Here is a 19,969-nt window from a genome sequence, read left to right on the forward strand (position 1 = left end):
AAAAGAAAGGACAAAGCAAATACCCTCAGTTTTCCACCATGAACCTTTCTGGGTTGATACCTCCCCATGTGTCATCCCATTATTTTAGCCAAACTATTGGCTGAATTTGACCCAGAGCATGAATTCCTCCAAAACTCCCTTCTCCACCAAACATTCTCCTCCTTGGAAACCAGCCCCAGCCCACCCCATGGATCCAGTGGGCAGGAGCAGGAGGTCCCAGACACATGGGTCAGGGCAAGCTACGTGACAGAAGCAAGAAATGAGGTTGCACCCCCCAGTCCCAGCACCTGCACAGTACCATTAGGCATGGGTGGCGTTACTGCTTGTGCTGAGGTTGCTGTTGCTTGCAGGGTTTTGGTGGCCTTTCCCACACTGCATCCCTCACCAACAGGCTGCTCGCTCCATGGAGCCTGCAGGGCTGCAGCACAGCCTGGCAGAGCTTTGCTGGTATATGCGATGGTGCCACGTTTTCACTCTCGCCCATGTGTCCCCGTGGCTCTGCCACTCATTTCTCCTCCAGAAGACAACTGGCCTGCAAAGCCCCAAAACTCCCACTGAGTACAAGAAAACCTCCTGCCTAAGAAAATAAATGTTCTGCACACTCTCTGAGCTACCCACAGCAAAGCAAATACGGGCACGGTTGGGTCCCACCACCGCTTTGTTCCTTAAAAATGTGTCATTTCAGTCAAACCTTGGCACACCTGGCCGTCATTAGATAGAGGAGAGAGAGACAGTTGCTGTCATCTTTCTGCACAGCACAACAGGTGCTGTCAGGCCAGGGAGCCATGGTCTTTACCTCTGTATTGTACTTGTCATCCGAGACATCCATAGCCCAAATGGAAATCATGCTGCCTCCATAGTGGGAGGGCTTGGGAACACCATCTCCCTGGAAGGTGCGGTGCTTGGGGTACCAAGCCACCCACACCAGGTGCCATTTGACAGCACCAAATATAACAGAAGGGAAAAGAGAGGTAGGCAGGAGGACGGCAGCTGCCTGCCCTTCCAGCTAGATGTCCAGCCTCAGTGCAGGTAGTGGAGATGATCTAGGTAGTGACAGTGACCCAGACAAGCCTCCCCATTTGCAGACATGAGACACAGATTGGGCTGTCTTAGTTGAGTTTTGGTATCTTGCAGGTAAGGAGTCTCTCGATACAGACTAGGTGTCCACAGACACTCAGCAGAGACTATTTACCTAAGGTGAGTTATAAAGGCTGAACCCAAAATGCATTTGTAAATATCTGGCTTGTGTTTTGGTCTCTCTCGTTGGGGTGGTTTTGTTATCTGCAAGGAATGCAGCATCTTCCAAAGCCCATCTTGTCCTTGGTCCCTGTGTGGATGGGTAGGTGGCACATGGCAGGCTCTGTCCACCGTGACTCTGCGTCTCCTCAACATACATAGGAGGTCAGCATGTCAAGGTACCCCTCCATGCAAGGTTCATGTCCCACCTTCTATTAAGGCAAATAGGAGGAAGGAGGTGTGATGGGCACCTTTTGCAGAAGCTGAAAGGAAATGTTAGCAGTGGCATTAGCCGTTCTCCTCTTTTTAGTGATCCAAGTCCGAGGTCTCAGATCGAGGCAATGAGAAAAGGGACTAGCCAGAGGAGGAGCAAGGACAATCACCTGATTTGGAGCCATCTCAGGAGCTGCCATCAAGGCAGTGGCAGCAGCAATGCTAAGGACTTGAGAGCAGTCCCTGGCAAGGCAGCCACAGGATCTGCCTTGTGAAATAGCAAACACTGTCTCAGCACAACGCCAGACATCATCTAGCTGACCGCTGCACCCCCTCATTGCATCCCACCATGTAAAGCTTTCTCCTCATCCTCAAGCAGACTGTCTGAGCTATCAGAGAACAAGTCCTCCAGATCCTGCTGCCTCATCTTGGACTCCAGAACAGTGATGCGCTGCTTGAGCTTCATCTGGGCGTCATTGTACTCTGTCAGGAGCCGGCCAAAACGGGTGTGCAGTATGTCCAGGTACAAGGCCAGCCTGTCCAGCTTCTCCTCCACGCTTTCCCCTTCTGTGCTTGCCTCTGCAGCTGACTCATCCAGCAGCCCTTCCTTGATCAGGATCTCCTGGCCACGCTCCTCCAAGACTTTTTTGGCATCAGGATACTCTGTGACTGCTTCCATAAGATCTTCCTTTGACAGGCAGAAGAGATCAGAGTAGCCCAAGCTGCGGATGTTGGCTGTGCGCCTGTTGCCCATTTTGCTCCCTTTAATGTTGAGGATGCTGATCTCACCAAAGCAGCCTCCTGCAGTGAGCAAAGCATACTGTGTCATTCCGTCATCCGCCACCACGGCCAGCTTCCCCTCCTTGATGATGTACATCTCTTTCCCAATGTCTCCTTTCCGGCAAATGTAATCCCCTGGGCTGAACACCTGAGGGCGAAGCTTCAACACCAGCTCCACCAGTAGACCTGCCTCACAGTCCTGGAAAATCCTCACCTTCTTCAGTGTCTCCAGGTGAACGTTGATGGCAATCTCTGCCCTTAACTTATCAGGGAGATTCTTGAGGACTTCCCGTTCATCTACTGCCTTCTTGTTGGTCCACAGGTAGTCAAACCACTTGATGACTTTGGTTTCCATGTCTTTGCTCACCTTGCGGAACTGCATGTAGTGTTTGATGGCATCAATTTTTGCCTGGAACTCTGCCCTGGTGGCATTCATGTTGGATATCATGGACCCCACATTCCCCACAATGGTGGCAAAGATGAGGACACCGATGAGGAAATCAAAGATCACGAAGAGGTACTCTTCATCACGCACAGGTGGGGGTGTCTCTCCGATGGTAGTCAAAGTCAACGTAGACCAGTAGAGACAGTAGACGTACTCCCGGGTCAGATACCCATATTCAGGGTCTGTGACATTAGGATAGACCCAGGTGTCCTCTCCAAAGCCTATGGCCTTGGAGATGGCATAGTAAATGCATGCATTCCAGTGGATGATGACCAGGATGTAAAGAACCAAGTTGCTGATGCGGAGGATGTTGGGGTGGCTGGTTCTGGTCTCAGTCCTACTGAAGAACTCAAACATGCGGGAGAAGTGCAGCAGCCTGTTGAAACGCAATTCAGGGCAGTGCAATCCCACAGCAAAGTATGCCAGGTCTGTGGGCAGGATGGAGAGAACATCCAGCTTGAACTGTAAGGTGTGGATATAGTTATCCCATAATTTCTTCAGATCCTTAACCAGGAGGCCCTGTTCCAAGAAACCTAACAGAGAAGCAAATGATAGAATTATCTTGGCTTACGTTCAACTCTTCTGCAGGCTTTGTAAGCACTCTGAGAAACATTTTATGGTACGCCTTGGACATGTGTGCATATATACACAGGGTCATCCAAATATTACCAGTTCCACCTGATCTACTCAGTTTACAAGATTTTGTTATCACTCAAGCCCTTTGTCTGGCAAAAGTCACCTGAAGGGACTTACTCTGGGACTCACTTAGGGATTTACTCTGTTTCCACAAAGAAATGGGGACACAAAGGTTTCCATCTTCTAGATCATAAATTATTGCAGTTCCGACAGAAAATGTACAGCCACCTGCCGCGTTCTGAGAACATTAAATTCTACCATTTTTCCATGTAGATAATTCATTAGCTGAACTGATGCAAAATCAGAGATACAGACCTTCAACTATGCCCGAATACTAATAGTAATGCAGGTAATTTTGTACAATTATTCAAAGGTGAAGTTGAAAGCTGGGATGATTAATCTTTCATTCTGAAACTTACTTCGTTTCTCAGATCTTTTAATTAGATTCTTTCTCTGGAGACTGCTTCATACTAGTGAGTGCCAAGGTAGACAAAACCCTCCTTCTAATGGAGCTGTAGATTAGGCCTCTCCCTTGCAGCTCATCTCCACTTTTAGGGGATTAAAGCAAAGCACTCACAAGCCAGGACACTGCTTCTGCTTACCTGTGCGCAGGCGGATCACTATGTCCCCAATGTAGATAGAGTCCGAGAGGTAGTCTAACACCAGCCAGAGGACAACGTAGGTCTTTTGCAGGTCACTGAAGCAAGCCCTGGAGGAAGGTCATAAAATAGGGTGGTGAGACCAACAAATCTCCATATCATCTCCAACTATTACAGCTGAATATAGGCTGATTCTGAGGCTCCTAACTCTGCAACAGAGCTTGGCCACTTGCCCCTCTTCTCCTAGAAATTAAAACCCCCTTCTATGAAAAATCTGCCCTCCCTTGACATAGGTAAAGCAACGTCTTGAAACCACCTCCCAAATGCACCTTGCAGCTTTACCCCAAAATCATGGTCCTTTCCAACGGGGGCCAGAGGATGGATGCTCTGCCTATGCACTGCAGAAGTCACAGTGATAGCAGGGGTCCCTTTCCTTTAGGTTTCCACCAGCCCCAGCACCACCAATGTCAGCTGTCTGTTCCTGGCTGAGCCATGACAACCAGGTGAGTAAGGAGGATTAAAGGAGACAGGGACTCTACAACCTCCCAGCTCACCTGGCTACAAGCAAGCACCAGTTATAGAGGACAGGAACTGCAATGACAGCCAGCCAACGGTAATACCAGTCCCCTGCAGGGTCCACCACAAAGATCTGCCATTTCTTCCTGGAAGCAGAGAGAAGCCAGAGCTGGCAATGTATGAATAAAGGGCTAAACATAGAAAACAGGGTTGGAAGGAATCATCCGAGCCACATCCTTCATCCCTTGCACTAGACTGGCTCAAACATAACTGCAGCTTGAGTGCCAGTCTGTAAGCTAAAACCAGTCCCAGCAGTGCTGAGCAAAAATGTCCAGCACTGTTTAAGCTCCTTTATCCCCAAAACTGGGCTCAGTAATGTACCAGAAGAGGAAACTGTAGGATGGTAAGGCAAAGCAGGTGGCCTACATGCACACAGCACCCCAGTGGCAGAGCCAGAAACAGATGAACAGAAGAGGGTGATCAGAAAACTTCTTGTTACATGACATTAGGTCTCCCAGATGAGGTATGGATTGGTGCCAGAGAGATCTTAAGAGAAGATTAATTAGAGCAGGAAGGTAAGTGTGCTGCAGATCAGTGGGAGCACCAGGAGCCCAAGCCCCAGAGCAGCGACCTGGGGGGCAGCTGGCATTGCAAGGCTGCCATCACCATGCTGCTCACAGCTGCCTGCCTGCAGTCTGCTCAGTCCTGGGTCCAGCCTTTGAACGGCTCCCAAGTGTTTGATCCTGCTCATCTTGGGACTCTGAGATAAGATGTGTGTGCTCCAGACTCCAGATCTCACTGGAGAAGCTGGGGAAGAGAAACTGTGGCTGGACTGACAGGCTTAGCTGTTGCAGCCTGGTAGGGCAAAACTCCCTCTCCCGCTCCCTCCTTCCCTCCCTTCCAGCTTTTGAACATGCAAAACTCCCTCCAGTGACAGGAAAAAACCAACCCACTTGCCAACAGATTCCCCATGCCCCCCCCTGCTTCTGACAGCTTCAAAAGCAAAACCTCTGCCTTGAAGTCTCCTTCCCCAGCAGCACCGGCAGTGGCACCCACAGTGCCCAGAGCGTGGGGACCAGCACTCGGCGCAACGCCAGCGGTGGTCCTTCACATTCGCTTTGGGTACAGCCACAGACAAGCAGGTGGTCCAACCTCCCCATTAAAAGTGCTTATCTTTTGCTCAGAAAGTGTGACTTAAATGTTTTTTTCAGAAAGGGATTCTTTGCTCCCTGGGACATAGAACATGGGAAGCACTGTCTCACCTGCAGCCAGCCAGTACTGTTGTAGCACCCACAAGCACTAACAACCTCAATAACAGTGTAAATTATGTTGGTAATTTCAGCTTTAAATCACCAGTGCTGCCCACAGCAGGTCGCCAGAGTCACTGACATTAGCAAGACAGCAGGGCCAGGGCTGGAAAACCAGGGCTCTAGGTTAACCCAGGAAGAGGGAATAATCATCTGCCTCTTCCCGAAGGCTTTGCACCCAAGCCTGCAGCTGTGGAGGCTCCCATGGCCATGAACAGCAGCTCACGTTAGGAGTTACCAGACTTGGGGCTCTTCTTACCTGTGGAGCTGAGGACCTAGAAAACAGCAGAAGTTATCACTGTCTCCTCAGGAGCCCACTGGCACCGAGCAGCCCTTTCACAGCATGCTTCAGCTCTCTCTGATAATTAACAAGCTCCCCTTAACCTCGCAGGGCAGAACATTTTTTTCCATGACTAGTAAAGACCCAGATACAAGGCTCAGATATTTTTCTCCTACAGAAAACAATCATTTTTTTGTGTTTTAATTACCACGTATAATGGTAGGGTCCAGAGTAGTCTGTGAGCTTTGCCCTTTAATGAGCCAGCAGAAGAAAAGCCAAGTTATTGCTTTTTGCTGGGGGTGTGAGGTGAGGAGATGAAAGGGCTGGATTTGAAAGAGCCTTTTCAGAAAGCTGCTGTCACAGTATCTGCTCCTGGTGGGGCATGGGCAGCAAACACACTCCCTTCATCTCCCTTCATCCTGCAGATGATGAATGAGACTGGCAAATCCCATCTGTTTGTGCTTGCTGTGGTGTGCTGGTTTTGGCTGGGATAGAGTTAATTTTCTTCACAGTAGCTAGTATGGGGCTATGTTTTGGATTTGTGCTGGAAACAGTGTTGATAACACAGGGATGTTTTTGTTATTGCTGAGCAGTGCTGACACAGAGTCAAGGCCTGTTCTGCTCCTCACCCCACCCCACCAGTGAGTAGGCTGGGGGTGCACGAGAAGCTGGGAGGGGACACAGCCAGGACAGCTGACCCAAACTGACCAAAGGGATATTCCACACCATATGACATCATACTCAGCATATAAAGCTGGGGGAAGAAGAAGGAAGGGGGGGACATTCGAAGTGATGGCGTTTGTCTTCCCAAGTCACCATTACGCGTGATGGAGCCCTGCTTTCCTGGAGATGGCTGAACACCTGCCTGCTGATGGGAAGCAGTGAATGGATTCCTTGTTTTGCTTTGCGCAAAAGCTTTTGCTTTCCCTATTAAACTGTCTTTATCTCAACCCACAAGCTTTCTCACTTTCACCCTTCTGATTCTCTTCCCCATCCCACAGTGGGGCAGTGAGCAAGCAGCTGTGTGGGGCTTAGTTGACTGCCAAGGTTAAACCACCATTTCTGAGCAAGAAATAAGAAGCACTTTACAACAGGCCTGGTGTTTAGCAGCTTCAGGATAAGGACTTTCTATAATGGATGGAGCAAAGGCCTTGAGATAAAAATTGCAACATTTACCTGGCAAAGTTGGAAATGTAAAGGGAGGGTTGTTGGGATTTGGGTTTGTTGGGGTTTTTTGGGGGGAAGAGTCCCCGTTTTCTAAATGAAGCAGAAAAATCAAGCCAGTTTCTTTGCTTGAAAGGCTTTTCTGCATGGGTGCCTTCCAGGTCTCTAGTCCAATGGCAGCTTCTGGTCTAGCAAAAGGGAAAGCGTGTTCAAATGTACAGACTTGACAGAAAGCCTGATGAACCCATTGAGCTCCCAAGGGAAACGTGACTGGGGAAGCAGCAGTCTCGCGGGGCAGCTGCAGAGGTGGTGGGAACGGGGAATGCCCAGTGGCCACCAGGGCCCACCAGAAGATGTGGAGGGGGCTGTTGCACACTGTAGCCAGGATGGCACAAATGTAACTTAGACGCGTGATGTGTCTTGCTGGAACGTGCCCTGCTTAATCAGCTGGACCGTGTGGTGAACATAAGCTCTTGGGTTCAGTCTTGTACAACCCCTGCATTTTCTCATTCTCTTACACTGGCTGTGGATAAGTCCATGCTGCAGCAGGTACACCCTGAAGCATCAGTGGCTGAGCATGAGGTCATGCTGGAGCACCTCAAAGCATGTGGCCATGGTTAAACCATGTTGGAGCAGGTTTACTTCTGAAGGGACTGTGGCTGTGGGTAAGGCAGGGTAAGGCCATGTTGGAGCAGGTTTACTTCTGAAGGGACTGTGGCTGTGAGTAAGGCCACGATGGAGCAGGTATATCTCTGAAGGCATTGTGGCCCATTGAGAAGGCCATGCTGGAACAGGTGCACCTCAAAGCGGCTGTGGCTGTGGATAAGACTATGCCACAGCAGGTATACCCCTGAAGAGACTGTGGCTCACAGGGACAGACTAGCAGGTCCTGTGTGCCTGCACAACAGCTCAGCAAAGCCAGGCTGGCTGCCAGGACAGGGGCTGGAGAGGGCAGGGAGGACCCTTCCCACCACTGCATCCTACCTCCCCTTTTCCCGTCCCCATCCACCTCCATTAGCCCCCAAGGGGAGCCCTCAAGCACCGTGCATGGCTGATCTCCTGCCAAGGTTGGCTGGGGCCACAGGAAAGGGACCCTACTTTTTGTTTTCCTCCTCGGTGTCCTCGTCCTCTAGATTGTTGCCAGCACTTGCAGCCACTGTCTGGAGCTCGGGGCCCTGGAAGCGCTCGAGGAAGGGGTCTGGCCTTTGCTGCTCCTCGTGCAAGCTCTTGCTGGCCCAGTCCCTCAGCACCAGCACCAGCCGGACTATCCTGGACAGGGGAGAGAGGCAGAGTCAGGAGGTGTCTGCAGAGCAAGGAGAAGGAAAAAGCTTGAGAGCAAGCAGGGGGGGCTACAGCTGAGAAGAAATCTCTCACAGCTCCCTCTCAAGCCCAAACATTTCCTTTTTCCCCCCTTGTAGTGATAGTATGGGACCAAGAATATACGAGCAAGAGAGCCCACCCTGGCAGAGTCCCACATCTCCTTCCCTAATCCTGCTACCATTCCAACAGGGACATGAGGAATGTGTGGGTCACCGGGGCAGAGTGAGGCTGCCTGCAAGGGAAAGGAGCCCCCGAGCCCTCCTGGGGCCCCAGAGGTGATGGAACCATCTCCTCCCACAGCCCTCTCCATGGGCAGCAGGGCATGCAGAGCAGCATTCACAGACGCTGGTCCCTGCAACTTTTGAATGCCGTACAGCAGGAGGGGATCCCGACCCCACACAAGTCCCCTGTGTCAAAGTCAGGCACAAAAGGCTCACGCTCACCCCGGGCCGGCAGCACACACAGGTACCTGGCCAAGGCTCGCCTCCCTTGGAAAGCAGAGGCAGCCGGCTGTTCCCCCCCATCTGGGGGAGCCCCTCTCTGCAGCTCTGAGGAGGTGTCATCCTGGGTTGAGCAGGTCCTGCAGTGAGGAAAAGGGGGGGTCACAACCACACCGTGCCATCGTGGCACCTGTCCACAGCCAGACAAACTGGAGGAAGCAGGCAGCTGAGGTTTGGCATAACAGCCCTGCCCATGCCAGGTCTCAGCAGACACACCAAGTTGGCCCTCCCCTCCCTTGTCTCACCACTGCCTCCCTCAACCAAACTGGGGACCAGCCTAACCTCCTGGTGCTGAGCCCCGTCCCCTCCACGTCACCCTCCACTCGGGCTTGGGCAGGTGGGCAGGAGTGGCGGTTGGCCAGCGAGCTGTGCAGACCATTACTCTTGGCCATCATCCTCCGTGTGAGGAGACCACGGGCACACACCCTGCCCAGAGACCTGCAAAGAGCAGAAAACAGCCACAAGAAGAGCCATACAGGACACATCATGTGGTTTGAACACAGAGATATGGCACAGCACGGGAAGAGAGAGGGTCAAACCCCATGGGATGTGCCCACCCCATGTTTTCCACCACCAGCCGTTGCTGATGCTGCAGTTAAGAGTCCTGCAGAGCATTTTGCCCTCCCCAAGAGATCCCGCATCTGCCCATGGCCCATGAAAGATGCTCTCCTCGTCATTCAGGCTCCTCAGCCATTGCCAGGGCAACGGCATCCCCAGCGAGCCGTGCCATAACAACGAGCCCATGGCTCTCGGCATCACTGCCTGCCCGAGTACAAGAAAATAAACTCGTAAGGGATATAAGCGCAAGGCCAGCCCTGGCGGGGAGATGCTGTTGTACAGCAGCACAGAGTATACTTTGCGTGTACAAGGGTGTTTGTACCTGAGCAACCACGCTCCTTCCCCAGAGCACTGCAACCTGCTGGTGGTCTGCCCAGCGAGCCCCACCTCTTGTCACCACAGAAATCTCCCCTGCATTGGAAATTAAGGTTTGCTATTCAAAAAGAGCCTTGCTGAGGTTCCTGCTGGCAGGAGCTACCACCTGGTTTCAGAGAGCAGCAGAGAAGACCCTACATTAATATGCGGAGCCTGCTGTGGAGCTGTTAAGTGTGGGATTTCACTGAGGTTTGTCTAAAAAGCGAGAGATGTCCACGGGGCTTGTCCAGCCCCAGCATCACGTGCAGCCCTCACTGTTCTGCTGCACCCTAGTATAGACCACACCATGCAAAAGCACCTCACAGAAACAACAGACTTGCACATGCATGGATGCAAAGGCACACAGGCATTGCCCAGCCCTACCTAGACCACGTATTCCCACCCTGGCCACCCTGCCTGCTCCCCCCGGGGCACAGTATGCCCTCCATACCTGCAATGCACAGATGAGGCAGGTTCCTGGAGACAACACGCTTATGCTCTCACACGGTACAGCCCACGGCCAAGGCTCTGCTTGGGGGAAGGCAATGCCTTGCACACCTCTACCAACACACACAAAGACTACAACCACGCTGCACGCACAGGGACAGTCATGCACACTCAGGCGCGCCACCTCCCTGGGGCAGCGGAGCCACTGCTAAGAAGCCACCACTGTCCACTTACGAGCCTGGCGTCTCCTGAAGCCTTCAACACTTGGCTGCTGCCTAACGTGGGCTAGCAGGGGTGGCTGGGGAGCATCCCTCCCCTGGGGGACTTCCCAGGCTGTCTCCGGAGCACTCAGGCTTTTAAAACGCGTGTTGAGCTGCAAAGCAAAGCCAGCACAAGCGGAGCTGCCTCCACTCCTGCCCTTCTCTGCCCAAGCAGAAAAGCAGGCAAGGCTGCCGGGCAGCACCCTGTCAGTGGCAAAGGGACCTCTGCGGTGTGCGGGGAGGATGCACACGCGTGTGTGCATGTGTCTCGTCACTACAGGAAGCCCATCCTCTGAGCATCCTCGACGCCCTGCGCAGCAAGGCGCACTTCAGAGGAGTTAATAGCAGCCAGCTTTGTGTCTGGGGGATGAAAGGGGAGGAGGGAAACATGCTGCTCAGGGATGCTCCATTTCCCTACTCACGCATACCCTTCTCCCCCTGCCACCTCATTGGTGGCTGGAGGAACCCCAGACATCTCTCAGGGCAGAGCCCCACTGGAGATCGCAGCCGTCCTGAGCAGCTCTGGCTCCAGCGGCTCCTGAGTCCCAAGCAAACCTTGGGGAAGGGTCACTGCCCACCTGGGGACAGGCACAGCTGGCAGACCCCCAGCTGGGCTCAGGTCCTGCCACACAAGGGCATGCACCGGGATTGCCTCCTGAGCCACCGGCTTCTGCTCCCCTCCCAGCCCTCTGCCCTATGGAAAAACAAAGCTGGTGACTGTTTCCCTGCTTCACAGCCTGTGCCACAACTACTGCTATGATCGAGAATTTGCAGAAGTAGCCACATTTTAACACCCTCCCATCCAGTTATCTCTTCTCACACTCGGGGAGCAGGAGACCTCCAGATGTGCTGCTCTGGAGTCCCAGCAAAGAGAGCCGCAGAGTTTGAAGATGATCATGAAATGCATCTTTCACCAATTTCTGCCCTCATATTTTGTTCACAAAGCCATTCTAAGAACCAGTTAGCAAAAAATTTGCATCCCCAAGGCAATAAGGAAGAGATTAATTTTTACCGCCTTCCTCCAGCATCTAGCTACTTGCAGTGACTGAGGCTGGATCAGTCCCTGCTGTGCACATGGAGTCCTGCACTGTGTGCAGGGCTGATCTGAAAGCACCAGCACCGGGAGTCCCTTCACTATCAAAGGTTTACCTTTTTTTTTCCTTCAAAGCCTTAAATTCCACGTGTTCTGATCTCACTGAAAACCTGGACAGCAGGGAGCCCAAAGGAAGAAACAGAATTTTTGCAGCCTTGGCCAGGGGTGCTGGCGGTGTTGGGTGCTGCCTGGGTGAGCGCCCAACAGCAAGGGACGCATCACCCTGCTCTTGTCCCTACGCCACAGACCCGGGCACTGGGGACAGCTCACAGACCAGGAGCACCGACAGCGGCGCGTGTCCCCCTCCCACCTCTCCTTTTGCTCCCTGCCTGCAGCTGCCTTCAAAAGCAACACAGGAACTCCAGGAGCTGCTCCCTCACAGCTCCCTCGAGCACCATATTGCACAAGACACTTTAGTTTCCATGCACATCATTGTGGCAGTGATCCCAGGAGACACCCAGCCCTGCCACATGAGCTGCCCTGGGACAAACAAGAGCCAGGAGGAGGAGGCAGGGAAGAGAGAAAGAAAATAAATAAAAGCATCGCACCCCAACAGGGACAGCATTAGCCAGAGACCCTCCTCCTCCAGATCCTCCCCGGCCAGGGCAGCTGGCATGCGTGTTTTACATCAGTGGGCAAAATGGCCTGTAGCTCTAGAGACGTCAGAAATCCAGCATCCGATTAAATAAGCATATGTGGCTGAGACATCCAGCACCAGGTCAGACACCTGCTGCCAAGGGAATAAACCTTACCTGTTCCCATCCACTGGGATACCAGGATCAGACTCCACGGTGGGTAGAAGAAACACATCCAGAACACATGGAGTTTATTAAAATATGCATTTTATGGGTCAGCGTTTCCAGATTTACACCAGGATTTATGCCTTACATAGAAGTCATATTGTATCCTCTGCAACCTGCCAATAATTAGCCTTTGAGAACACATACAGCTTGATCCCCTCTCCTCCAAACATCTTCAATCCATACTTTGAAGGTGGTGTGTCCCCCAAAGGGTCAACCCTTCTCACCCTAAAATACATATTAAAAAAAAACCCACAAAACACAAGCTTCCTCCATAACACATTTGCACCTCTCACAGAAGAGAAACAAGTCAAACAATTTACCTACTTTCCTGGCACGAGTCACACAGCGGCAGCCCCCTTATACAGACTTGTTGTGTAAGGTCCCCTGGTAACCCTGACCACATCCCTGAACCACAAGCCACAGGTACCACCCCTGCACCAGTGCTCCCAACCCTTACATACACCCTGCCATGGCACGGCACGCCAAGCCCACCACACCATCGTGGCTCTCATCTGCAATAAATCTCAGCGCTCTCCTCAGCTCAGCTGTCAGGCACAGTTTCAGACCTGCAATAACTGTGGGACAGTTGTTTATTAGTCAATGTCCAGCTGCCAGATTTACAGTCACAACTGCTTGATGCAGTTGCAGGCAGAAAACACCCAAGCATCCATGTCTGTAAATAAGCTACTGGGACATCTGGATGACCTGCAGATCCAGCTACAATTACTTATAGGTGGAACAGAGAGGTCCTGTTAGGCCATGCCAAAACCTACCCCCAGAGCCTGCAAGCACAGCTCCAGCAGATGTGCTGGATGAACCGCCAAAAGTGTCTCAAAGTCACCTCAGATCCAAGTGTTACTAAACTCCACAGAAGAAAAGAAACGGCAAAGCTGTTGAACTGGGCTTGTTTTTAGCTAAAGAGCATCTGGGCCAAGAATTTCCCTCACATGTATTCTTGCACCGTCGCTGAATGGCTTGGCAGCAAACCTGGGAGCGATCCTGCTCTCTGGCATTGGCAACCTAACAAATATCTACTGTTGCCCAAATGGGCAATTTTCCATGACCTGTCTGGTGCTGTCACTGTTGGTACGAGGTCTTATAATCCAGAGAGTCACCATGGGGAGGTTTCCCACATAAACCTCTCTGGGAAAGAGCCAAGCTCCTGGATAAACCCAGACCTCACCAACGCTCTTACAGTCACTTTGGATCTGAACATTTGCAAACCCGCTGCTGAACTGCCTCCAGCAGAACAGGAGCCAAGGAGACGGTGGCACAGCAGCAGCTGCAGGGATGGGAGCTCCTGGGTCCTCCAGCTCCATACCTCCTAGAGCAGGGGCTATGGCACGGGAGAACTGGCAGTACTACCTCCACCAAAGACCTGTTGCGCAAGGAAGAAAAGAAAACCCACCAGCAGTTTAAAAACACTCAACCACTCTACACAAGCTTTTGGGGTGGAAGATGAGGAACAGACCACAGCAGTTGGCTGAAGACTTTTATGGGGTCAGAATTGAGTTATCCAAGCTGGGACATGGTCAGGGAACTCGGCCCACTACAGGCTAAGACTGTAACTGTCCGCAAACACCCAATGCTTTGGTTTTGCGTCTCCTCTGGCAGACAGCCCAAGGGCCAGAGGGTCTCCCATTGCTTTGCGCAGAACAGACACCTCCTGTGTCAGCCACCAATTTCTTATGAGACCTGGGCTCTTCACAACAGTTTCCCACACAAGCACTGACCCCATCAAACATACAAGGTGGTTGCTTGTGTACACAGAGCATTTGCAGCCACAGCCCAGCCCTGGGACTACGCCTGTTGGGCCATATTCCTTGTACCCCGCTTCTCCCTGACACCTGTCTCCAGCTGCTATGGCACGAGGTCCAGCCTCATCGTTTCCCTCACCCACCTCTGATGCTAGAGCATGGGGGAGGGATGGCACCTTCATTGTAATCAGGGCCTAAAGAACACAGATCCTCAAGGGCCTACAGTGCAAAAAGCAGGTCAAGTTAAGAAGAAATACATAGTTTTACTGTTTGCAAGTACAGAGCAAGGATTCTCTCCTTGCCCTCACCCACCCTGCCAGGGTTTGGCAGGGAAGGTCGGGGCATGGAAAATCATCTCCTCAGCCAGAGCCACGTGTTGATGAGGCAGGCGGAGATCAGCACAGAGTAGACCAGGGCCTCCTTCTGCCGCCAGGCGTTGCACTGCTCCTCCAGCACATGGAGCCTCCCCGAGATCCTCATCAACTGCAAGGGAAGCAGTGGGGCTGCTGTCAGCCCTGCAGCAAAGTGCAGGATACTGGCTACACCCCAGAAGCATGGGACAGCAAGGGATAGAGGGATGGGAGCTGCCATCTCCTTCAGGTCCCCCTTTTCTAGAGCAGCAGCTATCTTTGTGTGGGAGAATTAGCAGCACTACCTCAGGTCCTGAGCAGATGCTTCAGGAAAAGGCCCTTTCCATCAGAAGAGCATCTGAGCCCTTTACTGCCAGCAGATGGAGGGGTCTGGCTGTCTTCTGTAGCCCTACAGCCCCTCAGGGTAGGAGCTTGATGGGTCAACACACATATAAGTCCTCCCCTGCTTCTTCATTAGCAGTATCAGCTGGGACTAGCTTGGCGACGCCAGCCCATCAGGACTGAGCAACAGACCCCTGGATCCTCCTCACCCACCTTCCTACAGCTTTCCCAGAAAACATTTGCAGCCCTTCACCCCCATCTCACCTGCCTTCTCATTGCTGCCATCTCAGCCGCTCCGACCGCCTCCAAGACATTCTCTGGGGCTGGGCCAGCCTCCTGGGAGCTGTGGAAGAAAAACAGAGATGCAGACAGACAAACACTACTCAAGAGGTGCAATTGTCTTCCCACACACGTGGCACTGCCACAGGGAGCCGAGCCATGCAGGTAGCGTGTGCATGCCCAGGATGTGCTGTCTGGATACAGCATCAGGAGAGAGGAAACAGCACCTACACAGCATCTACTCATCTCTTCTTAAACTTCATCATGCATATTTATACCCCTCCACCATGCACCCCATAGTGATCACAACAAAACATACAGCACATGCCATGACAGACAACAGGGAAAACACATGCCTGTATTTCTTTAGAGGTCCAACAGAGAGAAAACATATTTACCGAGCATCCATTCTCTATAGTCAGAGGAATTCATTGAGGATCGGATAAATCATCTTTAGAGCCAGTCAGGTAAATACGTATCACAGGGCCAACGCCAAAATGGAGAGGTGTCTCATTTACATCAGCAGGTGAGGATCCCGCTGGTGGGAAGCATCCATCAACTGGGGGGAACTATCTGAGCAAGTGCATCAGCCAGCAGAAAAGGTTCCTGTGTTTGCTGAGACAAAGATTTGTTCCTCTCCACTATCTCCAGATACCACAAGCTCACTTTCCCCACCCTCCTGACAAAAAAAGTATCACTTTTTGCTCTTATAGCAAATTTTACCTGCAGCTTGAAACATAAGCAAGCAACCCAAGCATGAACCACTTTCTTCCATCCCCAGAAACAAAGGGGCCACCACTGGTATTAGCTGCTGCACTGGCAGAGGCAACACAGGCCACGGATCTCCAGGGTATCCCCTGGAGACACAGCCTTGCTGTAGGGCCCACAGCACTGAGCCACAAAATAAAGCCACAAAATAAAGTAGATCCACAGTGAGAAAAATCAAAACTGCCATGTTCGGTCTGTTGTTCCTATCATCATAGGCTAGCTCTACATCAGTTCTTCTATAATCAAAACTCCCCTATGCACACCAGTAACTCGCATGGGCACTTGCTGATACCATGTGGGTTAATGACTGTCTAACACCACTCCTTCGGAGACCTTGGGGAGGGGAGGGTATTTATTCCTGTTTGCAACATGATGTTGATCTCACTGAAGACAAGCCAGAACAGCATGCGGAGATTCAGTGAACCTCTGTCTGAAAATACATTTGTGAGATAATACCTCCATGTAATGTAGCTGCGTTGTAAAATGAAAGTCACAACAGAAAGAAAATCCAATTTCCCCCAGCACAGAACCATTAAAAAGGGACATATCCTGCAGCTTTTGACTGAAAAATCCCAGTTGATACAGGTGAACACCCTTTAAAGTAGAGACTCGAAATTACCTTCCAACGACTCATACCCTTCAAGAGGTCACTGTCAGGCAAGTATTCCAGCCTCTGTCCGAGACCAGACCTTTATTAAAATTTCAGGACAAACACATCAGCTCAGTCATTTTTAATTTTTATTGTTGCATAGGGGTACAAAGTTGTTGTATCGAAGAGATACCATATGCATCTGAAGTGATGCAAAGTACCAAGAAGAGGCGTTTCAAAGTGGCTGGCTTCAAAGGCAGATCAAGACCTGGGGCGAGGCCCGGGACTCACCCCACTGCATTACAGCAGCCCTGCAAGCTACCACCTCTCATGGTACCATGGCCTAAACGTCCTCTACTGCTGATGTGAGGAGAGAGAAGGTCTTACGTAGCCACTAACCAGATCTGTTGGCATGCCCACACTTCATTAAAAAAAAAAAAAAGCAACACTTGAAGGCAGTCAGCCTACTGTGCTTAAAAGCAGGGACATCACTTTGCATTGTCCACAGGCAGAAGCCAGCTCTCCTGCCAGCACCTCCATGCCAGCTGGGGAGGGAAGGCAGGATGTGTCATTGAGGGTACTGATGATGGATGCTCACTCTCCTCCCTTTTTGCCTGGAGGCTTTGCTCAAGGAGAATTAGAAGTATTTAGACATTCCTCCAGGTGCTCAGCAGCCTTAGAACAGTGGGGACACCTTAAGGCTGCAATGATGTCTTTGAACATGTTAAATTTACTGCACTTGCACAGGTAAGAGTATGGTGGAGATAGTTGCCCCAGCACATCCAGAGAGATTGAGGTCATTGCCTAACTGCTCCAGTGAGCACGCAGGCATACTGCACCCTGGCCAGAGGCATCGGCTATGTGATGAGTAACTTGGTGCAGCCAGTTCTTGGAAAAGGTTAATTAAGAGTGACCAAGATACAGCCAAGGGTGCTGGGAGCCTGCAGGAGAGGGTGTCTCGGGGACAGGACCTGGGTCAGGCCATCTGTTCTGGATTTTGATTCCCTTCACATATTTCTCTCCATCAAGCTATGAAGGCATGCAGAAAAATTAGCACTTGCTTAGCAGTGAAGAGCAGCTGAAACCCCAGCAATGTCACAGGTGGCATTCGATCACTCGTGTGATCACCCCCTCGGGGTGCCCGGGGGACCGGTGTTAAGCTAAGCAGGAGACACAAGCTGGGCTGGGTTAGCAGGGTGTCCCCACACTGGCTGCATGAGGCACTCCTGGGCCAGGCACCTGGAGCTGGCGGACAGGACAGGCAAGGAGGAGCGTCTGGGGCAGCCATGCAGGACCTGATGCTGAGCCATGCAGTCTGCGGTTTACAGAGCTCATGCCTGGCTCATGCCTTAGTGAGGCAAAGGCAAGTCCTTGCAGAGTGACAGGGAGGTGGCTCAAGATGAGCCGAAGTCACCTGGACGGCACTGGGTCTTGCAGAGCGTCCTGGACACAGTGGAAGAGCACCTGGCCTAGGAGGCACATGGTCTGGAAGATGTTCTGCATGGAGTAGATCCTGCCCGTCTCCGCAAGGAGGGGGAGCGGGGCACTGCGCACAGGCAGGGGGCACACGTCTGGCCTGGGGTGCACACAGAATGGTGCCTGTTATTTCCTGGCCTCGTACAGCACAGGCACAGCCTGGCATTTGGCGGTGCCCTTCATCCCTTCAGCAGCTCCGAGCACCTCTGGACAACGCCACTGGCACCCAGACCCCACATCACCAGGTGGGAGAACCTGCTCCAGCAGCCCCCAGGCTCAGAGGCAGTTGCCTGACTCCTCCAAAGCCATGACTGTGTGATAAACAGACCTTCACCAGCTGCTCTCACAGGGGTTGCAGAAGGCAGCTCTCCTGCCACCCAGGACAACCCTTGACTTCTAGGGGGAAAGGTAGCTCTGCTCTGGGATTAAGTTAGAGACAGTTTCTCCACTCAAGAGACTCCAGAGCCCAAGGCCATGAGCAGAGGATCGCTATCACCATGCTACTGCTCACAAGCTATGCTCAAAGAGCTGAAAAGCAAGTGTGCTCTTAGCCCACCCTTGTCTGCAAGGCACCGCAAGTTTCAACAATCCTTGTAGAAAGACGGTTAAGCCCTGGTGCCTCGTTTGCCAGTGGTCACCTGCCTGTAGTCCCCAGCACTCTGCCATGCTGGTGCTGGAGCAGGAGAGCACGCTGCAAAGCACTGAGAGGACCCTGGGGACCAACGCAGTTGCCTTCAACACCGCCTGGCACAAACCTCTCTGATGCCAGAAGCCATGTTCCTCTCGTGCAAGAGTAGGACTTGCCAGGCACTGCCTTGCCCCTGTCTGGATATCCCCCCACCTCGGGGCACTGACACCAGAGAGCATCAAAGCAGCACAGATGACAGGAGATGCTGATCCCCACCCACTCCAGACGGCTCTGGGTTCGTGCTCACCGCTCATGGTGCTGGCCCAGGCTGTGCAAGGCCAGCTGGGCACAGTCACTTGGAGTCCTCTCCCGCCGTGACCTGCTGCTGTGATGGCCCTGTTGGCATCAAACACAACCACGTTAGTGCAGAGACCCTGCATGGGGCAAGCCCAGCCCGGTGCCCTGCGTGGTCTGCAGTGCCAGGAGCCCATCAGCATGAGGAAAGCACTCGGTAGTGAGAACTTTACATGAGCCCCAAACCTGGTGAGCTGATGCTGGAGCAGGTGGGGACACATGCTTGGAGCAGGGTGAGGGTCACCAGCAAGGAGCCTGCTGATCTGATCTCTATTCAGATCAAAAATCCTGAACCTAACGCATCCGGGAACAGCTCTTGAATCTCAGGGAGGTGAAAGCACTTGAGAAGGCAGATCAGCAGCTCCAGCAGCCAAACCAAGCCTTTGCCTGCCTATGTCAGGGGCCTCTCTGAATTAGTTTCACACAAAGTTAAAATCTGCTTTCAGCTCTGACATGAGAACCCTTTATGCTGCCATGTTGAAACAGCTCTATCTCGTACTTCATCCAGGAGAAACAGCGGTTGAAAAGGGACTTCAAAAGTAGCAGAAGGAGGTTGTGGGGGGACTGCACCTACCCCAGCCTATCTCCTGCTCAAAAATGCGTTAGGAGATCTGGCTGAATCTATGTCCCAGCATGCAGGTGTGTACTGATTATGGGACAGAAAGAGATCTCACCATCCCTTGCTCCTAGGACCACCTACAAGGAGGTAGCACTCTGGAAGATGAATTCTGGCTTGAGCTGATAATAGACCTCTGGAGAAACCCAACAGTGGGATTGCTCCCCCTTCCCACCACAGGCAAGCGGACTCTCAATACAGTACCGATCGTTTGCGTTTCTGGGAGCTTGATCTGCTGCCGATGTGCAGAAAAGGGAGCTCCCCGAGGCGGGTGGGCTGGGCAGAGGAGGCTGGGGAGA

The 19,969-nt window shown here is 52.2% G+C and overlaps 2 protein-coding genes across 2 annotated transcripts in view; both read right to left on the reverse strand.

Annotated features, from left to right (window-relative positions):
• Positions 1-1,783: 1,783 nt before the first annotated feature.
• On the reverse strand, positions 1,784-9,391 carry CNGA2 (cyclic nucleotide gated channel alpha 2). Its single transcript, XM_009331725.1, has 6 exons — positions 9,279-9,391; positions 8,966-9,076; positions 8,275-8,445; positions 4,464-4,571; positions 3,913-4,019; positions 1,784-3,207 (listed from the first exon to the last, which is right to left on the reverse strand). Exons 1-6 carry the CDS (start codon positions 9,389-9,391, stop codon positions 1,784-1,786), a joined length of 2,034 nt encoding a protein of 677 aa, XP_009330000.1.
• Positions 9,392-12,521: 3,130 nt separating this feature from the next.
• The window catches only part of FATE1 (fetal and adult testis expressed 1), an 8,111-nt gene continuing 663 nt past the window's right edge, over positions 12,522-19,969 (reverse strand). Inside the window, 5 exon segments of the mRNA XM_009331626.1 lie at positions 12,522-14,751; positions 15,225-15,303; positions 18,011-18,172; positions 19,008-19,096; positions 19,875-19,946. Coding sequence (XP_009329901.1) covers positions 14,620-14,751; positions 15,225-15,303; positions 18,011-18,172; positions 19,008-19,096; positions 19,875-19,946 — 534 coding nt within the window. The 3' untranslated portion in view covers positions 12,522-14,619.

Source organism: Pygoscelis adeliae, unplaced genomic scaffold (assembly GCF_000699105.1).
Source record: "Pygoscelis adeliae isolate BGI_AS28 unplaced genomic scaffold, ASM69910v1 Scaffold79, whole genome shotgun sequence".
In the NCBI taxonomy this organism is placed as follows: Eukaryota; Metazoa; Chordata; class Aves; order Sphenisciformes; family Spheniscidae; genus Pygoscelis; species Pygoscelis adeliae.